Genomic DNA, 18,997 nt, shown 5'->3' with positions numbered 1-18,997 from the left:
ATTTATTTTTCCTCCTTTCTGCGAGGAACATCCAATTTGCCTACGTTTGATTGATTGAGCGTGGGCTCCCTTTATTCAACCAGAGATGTTGAATAGAGAGAGGGTAGAGGTACTATTAATACCCCCAACCCCTCACTCAACCTCAGGGTAAATCCAGGGTACGAATTTCGAGAGAATATGAAGAATCTCAATTCTCGGTTATTTTAATGAATTTCATGATTAATTTCTTTTTTTCTCTTCCTAGACGTCTGTTTTCAGACATCGAGACGATTATTCGAGGTCAATTAGACCATTCAATTCAACGGATCAACTCAATTTTTATTTTTAGTTCCAAGGAAATCCATTCGCCATTAATTAATTGGATTTTTTTCTTAAATACTCGATTCAATTTGAAGTGATTTGAATATAACAGTGCTATTAATATCGATTTATCTCGATAACGATCGATTCTAGCGGAAAATGTCGAAGGGCTTTTTTGTAGCTGGATAAATTGCCGACAAAAAAAGTTTTTTGAGATTTTCTCATAAGACCGATAGTTTGAGAGATAAATGGAGATTTAAGAGAGATTCCAAAATGGACATTGAATTGAAATCATCGTTGTGATTTATGCTGGGAATATTGAAGTGTTTCATTGAAAATCAGACCCCTAGGGCTGTGATGATGACGATTCCCACGTGTCGCTTCATCCAGCTGTCGAGAATAGAAAAAATCACCATCATTTATTAAGAGAGCAATTTTCTGACAAAATTACAATTGGAGGGTGTAATTCCGTAATAGAGAAATGGCTGGCACATACCGAGAGAATAGCTCTGCGTTCTTGAGTTGCTGGTGGGGTGAGGGGATATGGGGTTAAATGGAAGGGCTTTTGGAAGAGAGAAAGATACAGAAGTGTACGGGGGTGGATTGGGGGATTTATCAACAGCTCGTTTCGTCCTAAGTAGACGTTGGTTACGTCGTGGGTACTAGAAACAGCGTTAGTGGGAGTGATGGGGTAATGATGGTGCATTAAATAGCGTCTGGTCGTTGAACAAGAATTTAGGGGCCAGTTATGTTGGATCATCTCATCTACTTCCGGGTTATGAACATGCTCGGGCGGGGGGGTTGGCTGTCTGGTGTTTTTCCCCTGGTCGTTGGCCTTGATGACAGTTTTCCATCAACTCTGCTCTCTGTCGGTTGAAATAGATCACTAACTACGAATTAACGAGGCGGAGAGATGATTTTAGGGGATTGAAATGATTTTTTTCAAGCGTCTGTAACGGATTTACAAAGGCGTTTGAGCGAGGTGGGATGGGGTTATCGATTTCCCTCAGTCAAACGTGTATTCAACTAGTCGAATTATTGGATTTGGATTGATAAGTGGCTTTTGAGATGGGTTGTCCAGGGTTCCTCGTGTGGTTCGTCATCGTCTACCTCCAGGCTTGTACGAATTACCATCCTCTTCTTCATTATAATTCATCGAATGCCGGAGTGGAATTAATCACACCGAATTTTCCAGATGAAACGTTGCTGGTTTAACATCAACAGTCGAAGGTGTGATATCACGTGATGATATTCCCCGAGAGATTTCACGACTATTCTACCCGCTATTGCTCCATAAATTGGTTCAGTCGCATGAACGACGATTGGAAAATTGTTTTCATGGCAAACATTGATTCGGCAAATTTTTCACCGTCAAATAATGGGTTCACGTGTGCAGTTAGAGATCGATAGAATCTATCGAAAGTGAATTTCAAGCTTAAAATTCACTTTCAATATTATACCCGTGAGCCTCTACCGAACTAGAATCTACCACTGGTAATTTGCATCAGCGCTTTAAATAAACGCACGATCAGCACGGAGATCTCCTGATAAACCGTATCGTACATGTTGGCTGAGAAATTTTGTGTACTTTCATAAATTATTCTCTCGCCGTTTCATTATCAGATTTAACGTCTACCAGCGCCTATTGATACCCCAAATTCTCGCGTACATACACACCCCCACATTATCAGCAAGAATAACACTCGGATAAGTGGGGAAATTATTTTTCCATTCGTGCAAACAAGCTCAGACACTTCTTTAATGCAACCAGAGTGTTTTCACCCTTTAGTTTTTTTTTGGTCTTGCCAGCATGAATTTTCAACGTCGTATCCCCAGGATGTCGTTATGCCATACGTCCTACGTCTTTCGGAATTCATGCATCAACGGAGCTCGGGGGGTTGTGAATGCAAGCCAGCATTAAATTCTAAACTCACCTGGACCCATTGGAGGACGTTCCATCCAGATGTAAACAGAGGATTCGCATAATGTTTGATGATGGAGACTGGCAAACCTTGTCAACCTGTCTCACTCACAAACTCACCGAGGAGTTACGGTTCGTCAGTTCCGACACGGAATTTACATTGGTCTCTCCTGTCGCCACTATCTACACTGTTTAAAAATTTTCTCTCAATTTTCCCCTCGATTTTTTCGGGATTTTTCTCGTAGTTTTTCTGTTAGAAAATTTGAATTCGAAGTTCAATGGAAAGAATTTGGAATTTTTCACGACATGAAATCTTGGTGGAATTCTTCAGTGATGCATCTCTTGATTTTCTGGTGGCAGCATTTTTTCTCCATTTTTTTTCTCGATTTTTCGGAATTTTTTTTTTGTAGTTGTGTTTGAAAATTTTATTCAAAGTTCAATGGAAAGTACTTGGAATTTTTCACGAGGCGAAATCTTGATGGAATCCTCCAGTGATGAATTAGTTAATGTTTTGGTTAGAAAATTTGTTCTCAATTTCGATCTCGATTTTTCGAAGATTTTTCCTCAGATTTGTCGTGTTAGGAAATTTTATTTGCAATTTGAACGAAGAAACTTAAAAATTTTGAATTCGTTAATTTGTTGGAAAATTGAATTAAGAAATTGAAGATAAATATTAATCGAAAGCGAGATCGAAAATAATTGGTTTTCAAATGATCTCGAGAGTTTCATCAACCAACTAAAAATCTAAAAAAATCCAAAACGATTTCCAGAAGGATCCTCTATAAAACCAACTATCAAAAATGATAAAATTTCGTTAAAAAATATAAAACAAGAATTAACTAAAGAAAACCTCGAAAATTCGTAATTTAAAAATAATCTTGGCGCCAATTTTGAAACCCCTCCCCAAATTCGCTAATCCCTAAAAACCCTAAATAGCCCAACTGAATGATTCGCCGCGTTCACCCTGGAAATCCATTAATCATTACAAAAAAAAATCCCATAAAACGAAATCCCCTGTTTCAATATCTGATATCCTGGGGTACGCACTGGACTCCAATTTGTATCAACGTAAACCGTAAAACCACACGTCCGTTCTGGGCATTACCGAGATATCCACCGGACTAAATAAGCTCACCGGCAATTATAAATACACCGGGACGTGCGTCGAGTTGGAATCGAATTTTGTATTTTACTCGTCACGGTTGATCGGCGAACCGTGACTTCCTGCAACCCCCAAAAATCCCCCACCTCGATTCCTCCACAGAGGGATGAAAATATCCGGTTACTACGTTTACGAAATTCGTGGGGGTTAAGGGGAGGAAGGGGGAATGAAAAAAGGGGGTCGGGTGGATAAAGAGGAAGGGAGGGGAATGTACTGGACCAGTGCACGTGCGGTAGATACACGAATGGAGGAAGCGACATGGCGGTACCCATTTCCACGTGCCCCGGGAGCCACTAATTCGTATTTAAAGCTTTATCGGACGTACCCGTACCCCCGTGCGATAATTTCATGGTTCACAGGAGCCATTTCTCCTCGCTTTTCCCAGTGTTTTACCCGTACCCCATTCTGTCTCCGTGATTCTATTCAAAATATCTCGCGGTGGAAATTTCAAGGGACAATATTGCACTGTCAGTCGCCAGATTACTTCGGAATTTCATATTTATTGTAAAAATTATGATATTATCTACCAATTCTCTATGAATTTGAAATTCGAACAACAAAATTTTCATTCATCGTCAATTTTTATCTCTGAGCGCTGAAAAATTATTTCAACAGCGTGTGAACTCATTGAAATTTTCAATCTTCATTATTATACAATATTACTCAATAATTATTCAATTCTGTAGAAAAATAATCGATTACCTTAAATCGTCAATTTTCCCATTTAAACAGCAATTATTAACTCCCACATATATAATTAAAAATTACTGTTGTCCTAACGGCAAATAATAATAATAATAATAGTCACAATAATAATAATGAATAACTAGTAGCTGCTCTACTTAAATTAAATTATGAAAAATCACTCATCTAAAAAAAAAGATTGAAAAGAAAAAATAATGCCAATAATTATTCAGAAGCATTCTAGAGGTAACTCAAAAATCTTAACTACCAATTAGCGATATCCCTCTCTGCAATTAGTACAAGCTGATTGAAGCCCTTATAAACATAATTAGAGTGATACCCAGTGCGACTCGGACTCCAACAAATCCAGAAAGCAATTCATTCGTCACGGTGGCAAATTTTGAATCCTCTTACAAATAGCGAAAGAATAACCCCTCAATTTACTCAGGTTACCCTCATTTCTCCCTCCGAATGACACTAATTCAACTTGTCCACCTCTTATTTTTTTTTTCCCTCTCTTGTCCCAATCCCCTTTAAGAATCCCGTTTCACCTGAATTGTCCCCGCTCTCTTGGCGTCTGACCGCACATTGTTTCTTCCCCTTTCCTCTTGCAATTTTAATCTCGAATTCCGAGAAAATTACCTCTCCGTCAGAGCTCCTTAAGCGGCTACTACGCAAGATTGCCTCGGAGGAACTGTCGTGCCAGGTTGATGTATAAGGGGTAGAAGGTGAAACACTCAACTTTTCACCGAACCAAAAGCATATCCCATTTTCCCTCATTTCTTTAACGCAGCATCCACCTGTCGTACGACAACTTCCGCAGACTGAATTATTTTATTCTCCTCGGTTTTGCCAACCAATATATCCATTAGTCGTGGGTTAAATATTTTTAATGAATCGTATATCCCTCTGACGGTATATTCACACTGGAAAATTTCCAGTTTATCTTACAATTCAATTCATTCCCTTTAATTTTCCCTACCTCATGGATTTTTATCGACAGAAATCAATTTATTGCATTCAAATTTGATTTAGAAAAATTAATTTACATCTTCTCATTCGATTCAACTCAATATTCGAATATTCTTCGTGAGTTCTATCTCCAGGATGTCCCATTGACGATGTATTCACAACAGAAAATAATTTTCTACCGTTCGTCTTACCTTTTACTTTATTCTCTTCCATTTTTTCAATTCTATAGAATTTCATCAACAGAAAGCAATTCGTTGAATTCAAAGTTCAATTGGAAAAATTCACTTACATCACTCCATTCGATTGAATTCAATATTTAATTTTTCTAATGAGTATTGAGACTCAATATTAATTATAAAATTTGGAATTCCTTTCGATTTTCATCAAACAATTAATCGAACGTGGATTCAAAGTGATTAGCTCCACGAATATCTCGAGATCCAATAAAGATAGCGAAATTTTTCTCAGATCCTTTTTTCCAGATCGAAATGCGATCTCCAAAAAAGGTATCACCAATAATTTCGGTATCTCCTTCAGGTTGGAAGATATTTCAATGAAAAGAGCACGAGGAACAGGAAACGGGATAATGAAATAATGATTCCAATAAACGATAATCGCATGGTTTTATTGATATACAAGATATACATCGCGGGGTAATCTCGGCACCGTTGTTCATTCGAACTCCAATAGTGGCAAAAATTCATCTACATTATTCCATTTTGTCGTTAACTATCTGCATGACAACACCCAATGCCTTACATCGACTCGATCATCGAAAAATATAACACAAGCCGTTGAATCCAGTGCGCGAGAGTTATTTGAAACTTAAAAAAAAAATTTTTTTTTAAACAAATCAATTGTCCAGGTTTAGTAAGTGATGGTTAACCTGTCTGAAATATTGAACACACCATCTGGATAAAATGGTAAAAGGAATATTAATGGTGCGAATCCCCATTTTGGGTATCGCCCTCAGTCGACATTAGCAGATTGTCTTGTCTGCCTGGCAAATGCCTTCTGGTCTTGCTAGGAACAATTTTCCATTGGCGCATGTGCACAGCTGATAAACACTCGAGTCTCTATTGTCACTCGATGATCTGCTGTTTCTTGGTCGTTGTTCTTTCGTATTGTGCCTCTGAATTGTACCACCAACTTTGAGACCCTTGAGGAAGACTGAATTGGCGTCAAATTTGATTGCACCCTCGATACTCTGGAGTGTAAGGTGTGACAGGCTTGATGCTGTTATGTCACCAGCTCTAGACTCTATCACCACACGCTCTGGTGCTTTTATCTCCAGCGCACGGGTTGATGATTCCAATCTGGTGAATTCAAAGTCGATTAGTTACTCGATTTTTCTATTTTTTTTTCCAATAATTCTTAATATTCCACGATAAATTAACATTTCTAGGGGATAATTATAATAATTATTGATTGATAATTATCATGGCTATTTTTTTTAATTATTTAAATTGTTGAAGTGTGGAAAATCAACCGTTGGTTAATGAAAATATTTAATTTGTGGAAAAACAAATATTTTCTCCTCCAAAAATTCTAGATTTTGAATTGTTTAAATATTTTCTGTTTCTGACTGAATTAAGGAAAAGATTTCTTTTTGAAAAAAATCATTTTCCACTTACAAAAATTGCTGAATAAATGTTATTAATATTTCAATGGCCCAATAATAGAGCAATGCAAGGGAAAAATTGACAAAAAAATCGAACGGTTATTTCTAGTTGAATAAATTCTTTTGCCATTCACGTCCTTCTGTCGTTAACCTGTCACTATAAAATCGCTCCACATTACATATTTTTTCACCAATACGAGAGTCAATATTGTTTTTTGAATTTTCACGCAGTAAAAATGTAATATTGAAATGATCTCGTACGTCTTACTTCCCGATATTTCATATCGGCGTAAATCCAATCCAATCCCATGAATATAATTTTCCACGTGAGTGAAGTTTTATTGTAATCGTAAATCCGTCTGTAAATTGCGCGTCTCTATCATGATCTTCTTCGATTTCCCTTCGCGAAAGGATTGCAATTTTTCATTGGTTTAAAATTAAAAAAAAAAAACATTTAACGCCGAATCATTTTCACGCGAAGAGAAATTTATGGTTTAAATTGTCTTGAGACTCGATAATGGCGTAGTGTATTGTCGCGGAAGTAATTGTCATTGTGATATAAACACTGAATTGTAGTTATAAATTTTTATTTAAAAAGTGATAATCCGTGAATCCGGGGAATCCTTGAGGATTAATTGATTGAGGATCACGGAAGAGATTGGAGGTAGCGATGAGTTTTCAAGAATAATATTCAATATCCCTGAAAATTCCGCGAATTAAGGGAAAGAAAAATTGAAAAATCAGAGAGGAATAAGGTTGCAGTGAGCTCGCTATTCTCAGCTCGAACGAGCATCCCCACCGTCGGATGATAGCTGGGGATCGAAGGGATTCAAGGGCATTACGATGCGTTGTTATTCGATTTAGCTGGTTCGAGTGGTTGAAGAGAATGCGATAAAGTGAATAAAAAGAAGAAGAAGAAGTGAGAGACTTCATCACATTCTAGTTTAGAGGTGCTAAAATATATCTTCGGGATTTTATTGGATTTTCAATTCAACTCGAGGTATAAGAGAATAAAATTGTGATTCTTTTTAATAGTCCGCGATTGTAATATATCCACTCTCGACGTCAGGATTTTCAGAGCGTCGGGGGTTTTATACTCGTTTATTCATTTCGGTTTTTTTTTTCGTTTCTTTTTTTTTTCTTGTCTCTTTTTTTATCCCTTGGTATATCTTACCTGAGGCCATGGCCCGACTCGGCTCGTACCAAAGGAGTCTGCACGCTTCCACGGAAGACTGCACCCCCGACGCCCGTTACCTTCAACATCGACGCTCCCACGACAACCTGCTCCCGGTCTGCGGAAAAAAGCACTCCGCCTCGGGGATCTGTTATCCGAAAGCCCTTCGATATGCAGTCAACTCGCTCCTCACCTTTGGGGTAGACAATTTTTCTTGTAGATATATTTTTTTTGCGAGGTGGGGGAGAGAAGTGAAAGGCTTCTAGATTGAAAATTATAATCGTGGAAAAGAATTTTTTTAATCGTCTGTTGTAAATATTCAAAAAATATATTTTTCAAAATGTATATCAGATATATTGTTGGATTATTTTGGTGTATATTTCGGAAATATTTATTTATAGTACGTTTCATTTTTTATGCACATTCAAATATTTGAAAAGTCTATCTGATGTATTCAAAAATATATTTTGAATATTGCACCGATTTTTTATAGTCAAATATATATTTGTACGGAATAAATACTTTTTGAAATTTTCCGTCAAAATTGTATATGTTCAGAGTTATCAATCTATAAAATTTTCACTGAAAATTTCAAAAATATATTACGTATATATTACGTAAAAATATATATTTGAATATAAAAAATTGATGCTGTTAGTAGGAAGGGGAAAATACAACAGGAGGTACTCGAATTTAAGAAATTCATAGAAAAATCGTTTTTTAATGACTGATGGAGGACATGAATTCCTAATTCTAAGAAAAAAGACATTGATTTATGGTGGACGTAATAATTGCGTAAATTCAAATTTCTTACCGAGCGTAAATCTAGCTAATAGACGTCCGTCGTGTGATCTTGCTGAAGCAGTAAAGTTTCCCCATGATTCAAGCACTAAATTTCTACCTCTTCTTGACCTCACACTCGATGCAATGAGGGCATCTAAAATGGCAGCTTGACCCCTCAGTTCAACTCCACCTGGCACAACCTTCAGCGATCCAATACCCTCCTGAAGCACAATAAACACAACTCTATTATCATTAGATTTCCATGATGCAAAGAATAATATTGCTTTTCAATACCGCACACCGAGAATAATTCTTCCGTTCAATTTTTCATTTTTCGCTCTAATTTGCAAAAATCGTTTATCTTCCAGTTAATTTTAAATTAAATCTATAAGACTATTGATTCCTCCACTCTTTTGAAATTTCACTAGAAATTATACTGACAATTAGTCATTAATAATTAACCAATTATTTATTTAATTTTGCTCTACTTTCTATTTATTAAAAAATTAAATTTTTTTGATATTCAATTTGGAAACTTGACCCTTTGTTGAGAAATCAGTAATTATTCACCACAAAAACCAAATTTCATTGAATTTTCAAGAATAATTAATAAATAATAATAATAATAATCAATACTCAATTATTAATGACTAATTAACAGTCAATTTCTTTTCCTTTGTGACAAAAATAATCCGATATTCAATAGAGATGTTAATAAAAATAACGAAAATTTTCAATAATATTCCGAATTGTTTGATGATGACGAATTTTCCCATTGAGAATAACAGGCAAAAGTAATTCCGGATTTCACTCCAGTCCCTGAAAATGAAAACTTTTTATCCCCAGCAAAAGGGATGAGAGTAAATTTGATACATCCAGCGGAAATACGCGGAGATTATCTTTTCCGATGGGCCTCTTCTCGACTACAACCCAATGAGGGAATTGTTGTCGCTCATGTATTGGTTTCCAATGATTGGCTACTTGATCGGAAGCAATTTCCAAACCGCGTATGCCATTGTCCAGGCAAATATACATTGCCCTCACATTGTTATACGAGCTGTTTGCATTAGTCAACTGATTATTTCCCTTGTTTTCGTGTTAACCGATAAAATAACAGAATTCATTGCCCCAAAATTCGCAGTACATCCGCAAAAAAAAAACCCCAAACATAATTAATAAGGAATTCCTTCGTTACTCCAAAAAAATTTGCAAAAGTCCACGCGCAAGACTGAACTCATTGCACTATTAATTTTAATTCCAATAACTTCTGAATTACTTGCAAAGTAATAAGTTCTTTCTGCGGAGTGTTATTGGCATAATTCAGCCCTACGGGTGAACAAACACCATTCCAATGTCACATGACATTTGATAATAACTCGGAAAATTAATTGACCCCTTGCGCACTGGGGATTCGCTACTGAATTTTCCCATAAAGCATTTTCTCTATTCCAACGATATTGACCAGCGCGATGTCGATAATTAATTTCGATCAGCTGAGTGGGCTAATTTATTCAGGAAAATCATTTCCTTCTGTTACCTGAAATTGTCACATGTGTTTTTAGACATTTAATTCGCGGTAATTGGTCTCGATGCGGTGGAATAATTCGCTATTCGTCCGAAAAAATCTGCAGTTCTGGGGATTTATTATTTTCATTATTCATCATCTCCATTCGATGATTTTTCATTGTCATTTCATCATCTGATGATATTTTATATCATATTGTTCGACATAATTAATAATTAATAATTATTTTGTACAATAATTTTCAATTGAGAATTGAAAATCCGAATTTCCCGAATATCCAATCAATGAACAATTGAATGTAATAATTAGAGAATCAAAACTAAAATACTGCCAATTAGATGAAAAACTTAGATACGAAATCCTTAATTTTTTTTGAGCTCCAGGTTTCCCAGCAGAAGCCATAATTCACCATAAAAAAATTCAATTTCCTCGAAATTGATCATAAATACGAAATAACCCGAGCGTTTTTAATTGAAATGGAATTGAAACTCAGATAATAAAAGATATACACGACTGTATTTGAAATTTCAATAAATTCGTAACAGTGTATTTAATAGTTAAATTAGACAATTAAATACGAGATTGTATGATATCGGTAATGAATTTTTTATGTGGATGGTTTTTGTGACATTTCCTGAGCCCTTTTATTCCCGATATATTGCCGAGGGTTTGCACTTGGGAGAATGACTATTCCAAAGAGAATCCAGTGTGAATTAAGCTGGCACTTGAGTTGCAGTAAGTATCACACTGGATTCATTTATGAGGGACGTACCCGAGGATATAGCCAGTCGGTTGGGTATCGTTACTCTGGTATACGCGCCTAAAGGGTATTATTTGGTTTTCATTATGCCGCAATCTACGATGTCGAAGGGTGAGAGAAGGGGGAAGGGTACTTATCCACCATTTGAAGATGCGCCAGTGAGAATATTGCTATATGTTAAAGTCCCTCTCCACCCGGAACAAGGGGATGAGTTCTCGGATGTGTGGCCCAAGACTAAAGCGTTAAATGCTCATGAAAATATCCGTTCCGCGTTCGAATCCTCTAGGCGTTATTGTTACGGCCAGTCGTAAGGGTTCTTAGTAAACTCACCCTCTGGGAATTGAGCAATGAATGTCTCTGAGCGTGAGAAGTACTGCTTGGGTAATTGAATTTATTTCTCCTTTTTCCCCTCGTTGTTTTGGTTTTACGGACGCTGTTACCGTCGCCATTATTTTTCCCTCAAATTTACCGTTATTTTGGAAATTTTTACCTAATGTCAGTTAGACTGAGATTTTTTAATGAATTCTGGGAGGAAATTCAAAGGAATTTCGCTCAGTTATTTCCGCATGATCGATTGGCAATTCGGAGATTCAGGTGAACCGTGGTTGAGAGAATATGAATTTAATCTTTTGGTGATTAATTATTAAAAATTCCTTCAGCTCTCTGAATAAATCGATATTAATTAATATTAATCAATTATTATTACTGGAATATCTATTTGTTTGGCGAGCATTGGAGGAATTTTTTGTCGCCGATTAAATTTTCACCGGGAGAGCAGAGTGGAGAGTCTTTTAATATTTTCTGGAATAATCACTAGCTTTCACATACTCTTGTACATAATGGCGTGCAAATATTAAAATTAACTATTACGGGTTAACCGTGGAAAACGGGACACGGGGGTTAAATGGGACACTCGCGGAAAAGCGTTTTTAACTCATTCCCAGTGATTTTTTTTTCTCGCCAAAAAATGTTGGAGCCAGTCTAAAAGTCTCCCAGTGTTTTTTGCAAATTGAATTTTCTCTTTTAATTACACTCCTGTTCTCTTACTTTTTTGAGTTTTCAAAATTCTGAAAAAATATGCCATCAACCTTGAATCGCTCATTTTTTGCTTCTGACCTTGAAATTATTTATATAGAAATTTTTAACATTTTTAAAATTTTTCAATCAATTAATTGTAATGAGATTAGTGTAATGAAAAAGTAAAATGTGGAGTAGTGAATTCTTACGATTGATTTTTCCCCCATTAAATCTTCTGATTCATTGAATTTTATCCTGCCTCCCACATAATAATAATTAATAATTCTTAATTATTATTATATTCAAGAATCCTCAAAGAAGTGTTTGAAAATTGAATAAAAAAGTGGTAATTACTCGGTTGAATGGCCGAGGTGGGGGTTAGAAATGGATGCAATTACAAGTAATTCCATACATCGGGTTGACGTGGGAAGGTATGGCCCCCAGAGGGGTAAAAAGAACATAATGTGGATTTCTCTGATTTAATCTCCGGCGCGGTGGTGACGATAAAATAACACGAAATTGCACGGGTGCACAGAGAGAGCCCTGAGGGGTTCAAATGTAGGAAAGTGCTTCACTAACGCGCCAACGGAGTCGGATTGCTGGTCAAAAGTTGGCAGAGGGAAAAGGGCGTCCATCCGGCAATGGATAATTATATGTGGTGGATTAGTTTGTGCGCCAACAGACGAGTAAAAAAAAAAATGCCCACACTCAGTGGGTTGTAATTACTCGGTGTTGAAAATGTAAATGCGAGAGACATTCCGCGTAATTTGGGGGATTTTATTCTGGCCTCTGTGGAGATTGCGAAACGTGAACTTTCGTGTCTCATTTTTCATTTCGTTATTATAACGCGAACGTCAGGTGAAATGTATTAATAACGAGTGCGTCATTTGCACTTGTTGATTGAATCAATTTGTGAGAGTTAAGGGGTGAGCGTTTTTTTATTTATTTTTTTTTTTGAGGGAAAAATGAGCAACCATGATGGGTTGATGATTTGGTAATAATGAACTGAACTTTCACTTCGACGCTATTTATTTTTCTACGAATGATGGGATTTTTTTTTTTTATCGAGGCAGAATTCAAACAACTTTATTCGCCTGAGGGCATTATTAATGGAGGGGCTCTTTCAATTCGTTGTTATCTTTTTATTCTCATCACTTTGGGGAGAAGTTCTGCGCGATTTATGTCTGACCTTTTCGTAATCGTCATTTAATTAATCGAGAATTAATTCATCTGATTTGCGTCTGACAATGGCGGGGCGTTACTACTAGCTCGGACGTGAAATTCACTTTTGAAACATCTCTAATTAATTAAATCTCCAAAACTCTTTCGAGTGGATTGATCTCGGATTTAATAAACCAATAAATTTCATGAAATATTCTTAAAATCAGAGTTTGTGTCAACCAAGATATATTTTTTTCTGCATTAATGAAAAACGAATGATTGAAAGCTTGAACACTTTTGGAATCATAAAAAGTGGGGAATCCCTTTTTCATTACATACATTTGGGATTATAATCGACGGTCATAAGTACACTGAGAAAAAAATTTTTTTTAGTCAAGAATATTTATTAACCACAAGAAAATATATTTGGCATTAGTAAGTCTTATGGGAGTATTTATACAGTGATCGCCAGATTTACTTGTGGGAAGAAAATATTCTTGGCAAAAATAATTTTTTTTCTCAGTGTAAAGAACTAAAATAAAATAAAATAAAATAAAACAAAATTGATTTCCATTGGTAAGGAAAAATTAATTGAAATGTGGAACGATTCGATTTTGCTCCGAATAAAAATAGCACACCCCATGAATCGTCATTCTCAAGATAGAGTCACCCTGTGGGTCATACCGGACAACATAGTATATTGGCACTAACAGTTTACATACACGGGTCATACCCACCCCCTCCTGTAATATAACAGATACACTAGGATCCCCATAACCCACGAAGGTAGAGGACTCGGTCATGCACACCAACACTGCTAAAACCTATTCTCCTGGTGGTAGGGCCACCCCTTCTTGCAGAGTACTAAAGGATATATCCATTATACCCACCAAGTGCAAGTGCAATATATATAGGGAGTACGGTGCCATGAATTTTGAGGGTATAACGTACGGGCTACCGATGCGAAATACCCAACAGTGTTAACCCCAACCCCACGTGTACATGCACACGTACATTCAAATGTGTGTCTCAGGGCATAACATTTCTCTCGTATAGTGAGTAAAGTGGGTAAGAAGGAAACTCCTGGGGAGATACCCACTGGTGCTTTATTGTTTCCAGGGGGCGAGGGCATTTTCTTCGGCAAAACTTACTGCTCCGGTGCATCGAGAGTTTCTCAGAGGCCACCCCTTGGGCAATTAAAATCATCCGGGGGCTCTCACCAATTTTCACATATTTTAGTCATGTCATATTTGGAGAAATAAATAATTGGATCGGGGATATTTTGCAGGTGGAAAAGAATGGGAGGGGCGAGGTGACGGGTTAGGATTACTCTGAATCTCAAAGTGCCAATCAGATAATTGCCATCTTGCCATTTTTTATTGTTTCATTAACTCTGGAAATTTTATTTTTATTCTATTACCGTCAATTGTAGAGTATATACTAGGCAGGGGTATTTTTTTGGGGGGTGAATTTTCAAATTTGTGATTTTTGAGGAATTTTTAATTGAAAATTTGTTATTCGTTTTGAAATGTTGAGAAAATTCCGAGCAGTTGGGGCTTGAATTTTTTATATTTTCAAGTCTAGATTTGAATTTGAGGGAAAAAATTTTGAAGAATTTTAGGAAAAATCTGAAATTCAAAAAATATAAAAAATATCTTAAACGAATCCAATTTATATTGTTAAAAATAATAAGTTTGTAGACATGATATATTCTTTATAAATTGAAAAAACATGGCCGCCAAAAATGCCCTACATAATACGTAATTCTTTGCATACATTTTTTCCTTGTAAATCGATTATCCGACCGAAAGAATTCCGTGCGTTATTCGCAAAATTCTCATTAATTAAAAAATGAATTAATCTAACCGATTTGAGGGGTAATGACGTGATTAAAATTTTTCAAAGGCTCCACGGTATAATCGGAAAATAATTCAAGTATTCGAAAAATTCTCGATATTTCAATGAACCAGAAAGTTGCAATCTCCCACTGAAGTGAGTCGCAAAGAATAGAGATGCCCAACCACTGAGAGATTTCTGGCACCGGTAACTCATCGAATATGAATGATGGATAACAGTGAATGGAGTTTGGGCATAAAATATTCTCAGATATATGCTAAGTGTCCAACGATAGTTTTTTACCACTCGTGAAACTGCGAACACATAACGCGAAAAGATTGAGAATTCCCGTTGTTACGATTTATGTGACGTCTCCTGAACTACTGTATAAGTTTTACCTTGAGATTTTATCTCTCGAAATATTCTCATCTCTCATCGAGCGAATTGCGTTCAATTTTTGCCGCGCCGGTAGAAGAATTCGGTAAATTACGAAATAAGGCAGTCGATTTAGGGATAATTGAATATTTGGTAATAATTACTGAATCATTGATTGACCTGGGAGATGGATTGTTCACTCATGATCAATCATGATTTAGAATAGTTTAAAAAAAAAATGAAAAAATAGAAGACTATGCATAGAATCGCATCGATCCTCACAAGAAGGATTAAGTTCCAGTGTAGATTTGAAGGATTAAATTCCAGTACATGAAATACTTTTATTAAAGTTATGGCTTTTGATGATTAATTGACATAAAACAGTCGATTCAAAATCCATTACTAAATTCCCAAAAACCCATGAATTTTTTATGAATGCTTTAAGATCACTTTAAAAGATATCTCATTCTAATATAAAAAGAAGAAAGGAAATTGATCTCGAAATATCTCGGATAGCCGTCAGACTAAATCCTGTAAGAGGAGACGGACCCGCCCCCAGAGCGTCGTAACAAAATTTCGAAAATTCAAAAAAAGTCAAAAATTCAAAAAAAGTCAAAAATTCAAAAAATGTCAACAATTCAAAAAATCGCGCGCATTTGAGAATCATTACCCTAGTCCACGCCACCTCCAAAAAGTCGATCCGTTCTGCCCCACATATTATATTTAGAAAAATGAAAAAGGAGAAATTTTTTTTTATTTGCTTATTGGATCCCAAAAAATACAATTGTTAGTAATTTTCAATTTTATCGGCGAAAATCGAATCGAGGAACAGAAATGACGAGAATAGAAGAGAAAGACGGACTTTTCCCCGAACACGAAGAAATAGGAATGGGAAAAAACGAGCCAGAGACCTTACATTTCCCACGGGATATTTTCCGTGATACTGACAGCCTTGCAGGCGGATTGATACTCAATTCCCGTCGAATTTAGCTCTCCATCGGGGGATCATTGGACGTGGATCGGCCGGAGTTGCTCTCGATTTTCGTATAAATTCGATAACACCGAGAGCTACTCAACAATGACGGGTGCGAACAAGTCACCGAGTTATCCGACGGCCAATCCCGGGGTCTATAACGTTTTAAAATTATTTTCCGTGTGCGCAAGAATTTATTAATAAAAAAATTGCTATACAACGCGTAGCGCACTGACAATCTAAGAATTATCAATATTATTTCTACTATTTTTTAAGAATGCCATGAAAATCAGCATTAGTCTATTTGTTGACGGATTCAAGTTTTACGAGTTTGAAAAAAAATACGTGACAGTACAGGGAATTTTGGGGAGCAAGTGGTCAAATTTATCGGCCATCTTTCATTTTTCCACGTCAAGTAGTTTTTCCGGTATTTTTCTCTCCGTCTATGCGGATTTAAATAAAGAAATATCCATATTACTCTAGAGCCACCTGTATTGTGACCGAAATATAACATTTTATGGGAAAGTCGTGAGAAAATTGCGGTGCGAATGTCAATCCATCAGACAATTACGCCTTGGCTCCGCCATAAGGTGATTTTGGCGTACGTCAATGTCACTGGGATCGATTAAACCGCGTCCAAATCCGTCGGGTTAAATGTCATGTGTAAATGGAGCATCTCCAAATTAGTGAATGACCTCGGGGCTGTGCAGACTGGCCCACTTATCCCGCATCCATCTCAATTTGCGAATATCAAACACTTGAATGTCACGGGAAAATAGCGGGTAACGATGTTCTATCGATTTTTTCACCCCTTGGATTCTCAATGTTCAATGTATCTCAAATTGATATTACAATGCGACACTTTGATGACGTACGCCACAGTTATTACGGGGGTTATCGAATTCAGTGCTAACGAAAATACCGATGAATTTCTATTCGAGTCAGATTTCCGGTTATTGATTGATGAAGTTATTCTCATTTCACGGCGCTCTTACCGGATATTGTTTAATTTTTCGAAAAATTCACCAATTCCCGAATTTGACCTCTAGCTTTGATCCCGAATTCATTGAATTTTCTGGGTATAATTATCAAATTTGTTAATAGAATTGCAATAATTTCAAAAAGTTCACACGAATAATATTTTTCTGGTGAATATTATTTTTGAAAAATCGCGGACATTTGATATCATTAACTGATAAATTAGAAATAGATGAATTATTGGAAATTAAATGATATCATTTCGGAGAGAATAAATTTTCTCATCTCGAATTGATTTAGCCTGAATAAATTTGATTGACAGGTAATTTTTCTTCTGGATAAACTAGAAGTGACGGCTCTCTGATTCTCGATTGTCAGAACCTTCTCGGTGTAACATATTTCAAGAGGGCTAGTGGTTCAGCCTGTTATCCAAGCTTGTAGTAGACCGAAACTAATTTTAAGCCGCAACAGAGAAGTCCGCCCTAATAGCCGTCGAAAAGTTGGAGCTCCTTGTCGAAAAGCCAAGACAAGAACCACTTGGTTCATCCGTAGGTCAAGCCTCTCATCTTCCAATCGTGGCAATTTCCCTAAACAATTCCTCCACTCGCCAATGGAAGGGATTGAGTCGATCGAAACATTGACCAGTCATTATCCTCGATATTCCCATACTGACAGAAAAACGCGGTTGACAGAAATTAAATAAACTAAAGAATTGCATTAAATCCTTTTCTTCGATCCGGTCGAATTAAATACACATTCGCTGGAGTTGACTATAAATATTGTTGATTCAACAAAGTTTAAAATTTCTCATGCAGTTGTAGGAACACGGTTTTTTTATTTTATTTTTTATCGATTGATGAAACACATAATCAGCTATATTTGCTTAAATTCAATTCAATTATCATTTTTTTTATTGCACAAGACTGTTGATCGGTTGAATTGATTTATAGTCGAATGAATAATTTATACTCACTGAACTAAACTCCATGACTTTGAGGAGCCAGAGAGTCAATGCGAGATTGAGTACAACCATAATCATAAGACCGAGTACCAGAGAGTACAAACATCTCTTCCTCCAGCCGTAGACACCGAATCTGAAGCCATTGCACGATGGCGGATGATGAGAATCATCGTGCTGAGGTGTGCAGGTTCTTGAGCTCGGTGATGCTTGTCTAGGTGATCTACTCTGCCTCGATATACTGTTTGAATTGCCCGCCTCATCCGACCAATTTGTTTGTCCTCTAGGCATTCTGCAATTATCCAAAATCATCCATTACAGTCTTATTATTTTTTTATTCTCCATATCAATCGATCTCATCAATGCATTAATTATTATTTCAAATCGATCTCATCAATTCATTAATTATTATTTCAATTCGGAATAAATTGGAAAAAAAAATTGGAGAATAAATGTCTCCTTTCCTTATATTTCAAATGTTTCAGCATGCATAATGATTCTTTAAATATTTATTTTTTTTTAATTTAATTCAACTATTTCTAAAAATAAAAAAAAAAAAATATTTGGAATTCTTGCAAACGGAATTCCGTTGTTGAAAAATTTTCCAGAATTTTCCCAGAAAAGCTATCAAATTCGATTTGTAGGGAATTTCACGAATAATTAAAATAATAATAATTATTAACAATGAGATACAAACCCGATTTTTTTCTCGATTATTTAATGAGAATATTTTGAAATTTCGAAAACATTAGGAGCGCGCGAGTGAGAACTTTTGATCACATGCGGCGAGAGTAACA

General features: G+C 36.2%; 1 protein-coding gene across 1 annotated transcript in view; it reads right to left on the bottom strand.

The window, feature by feature from the left end:
- Positions 1-5,664: 5,664 nt before the first annotated feature.
- Positions 5,665-18,997, bottom strand: part of Scgdelta (sarcoglycan delta) — a gene marked incomplete in the record, with an annotated part of 122,826 nt that continues 109,493 nt past the window's right edge. The window contains 4 exon segments of the mRNA XM_011304768.1: positions 5,665-6,355; positions 7,835-8,027; positions 8,649-8,838; positions 18,216-18,492. Coding sequence (XP_011303070.1) covers positions 6,019-6,355; positions 7,835-8,027; positions 8,649-8,838; positions 18,216-18,492 — 997 coding nt within the window.

Source organism: Fopius arisanus, unplaced genomic scaffold, assembly GCF_000806365.1.
Source record: "Fopius arisanus strain USDA-PBARC FA_bdor unplaced genomic scaffold, ASM80636v1 scaffold00002, whole genome shotgun sequence".
NCBI lineage: Eukaryota > Metazoa > Arthropoda > Insecta > Hymenoptera > Braconidae > Fopius > Fopius arisanus.
The sequence above is the reverse complement of the archived record's forward strand: the minus strand, read 5'-3'. Positions and strand labels throughout refer to the sequence as shown.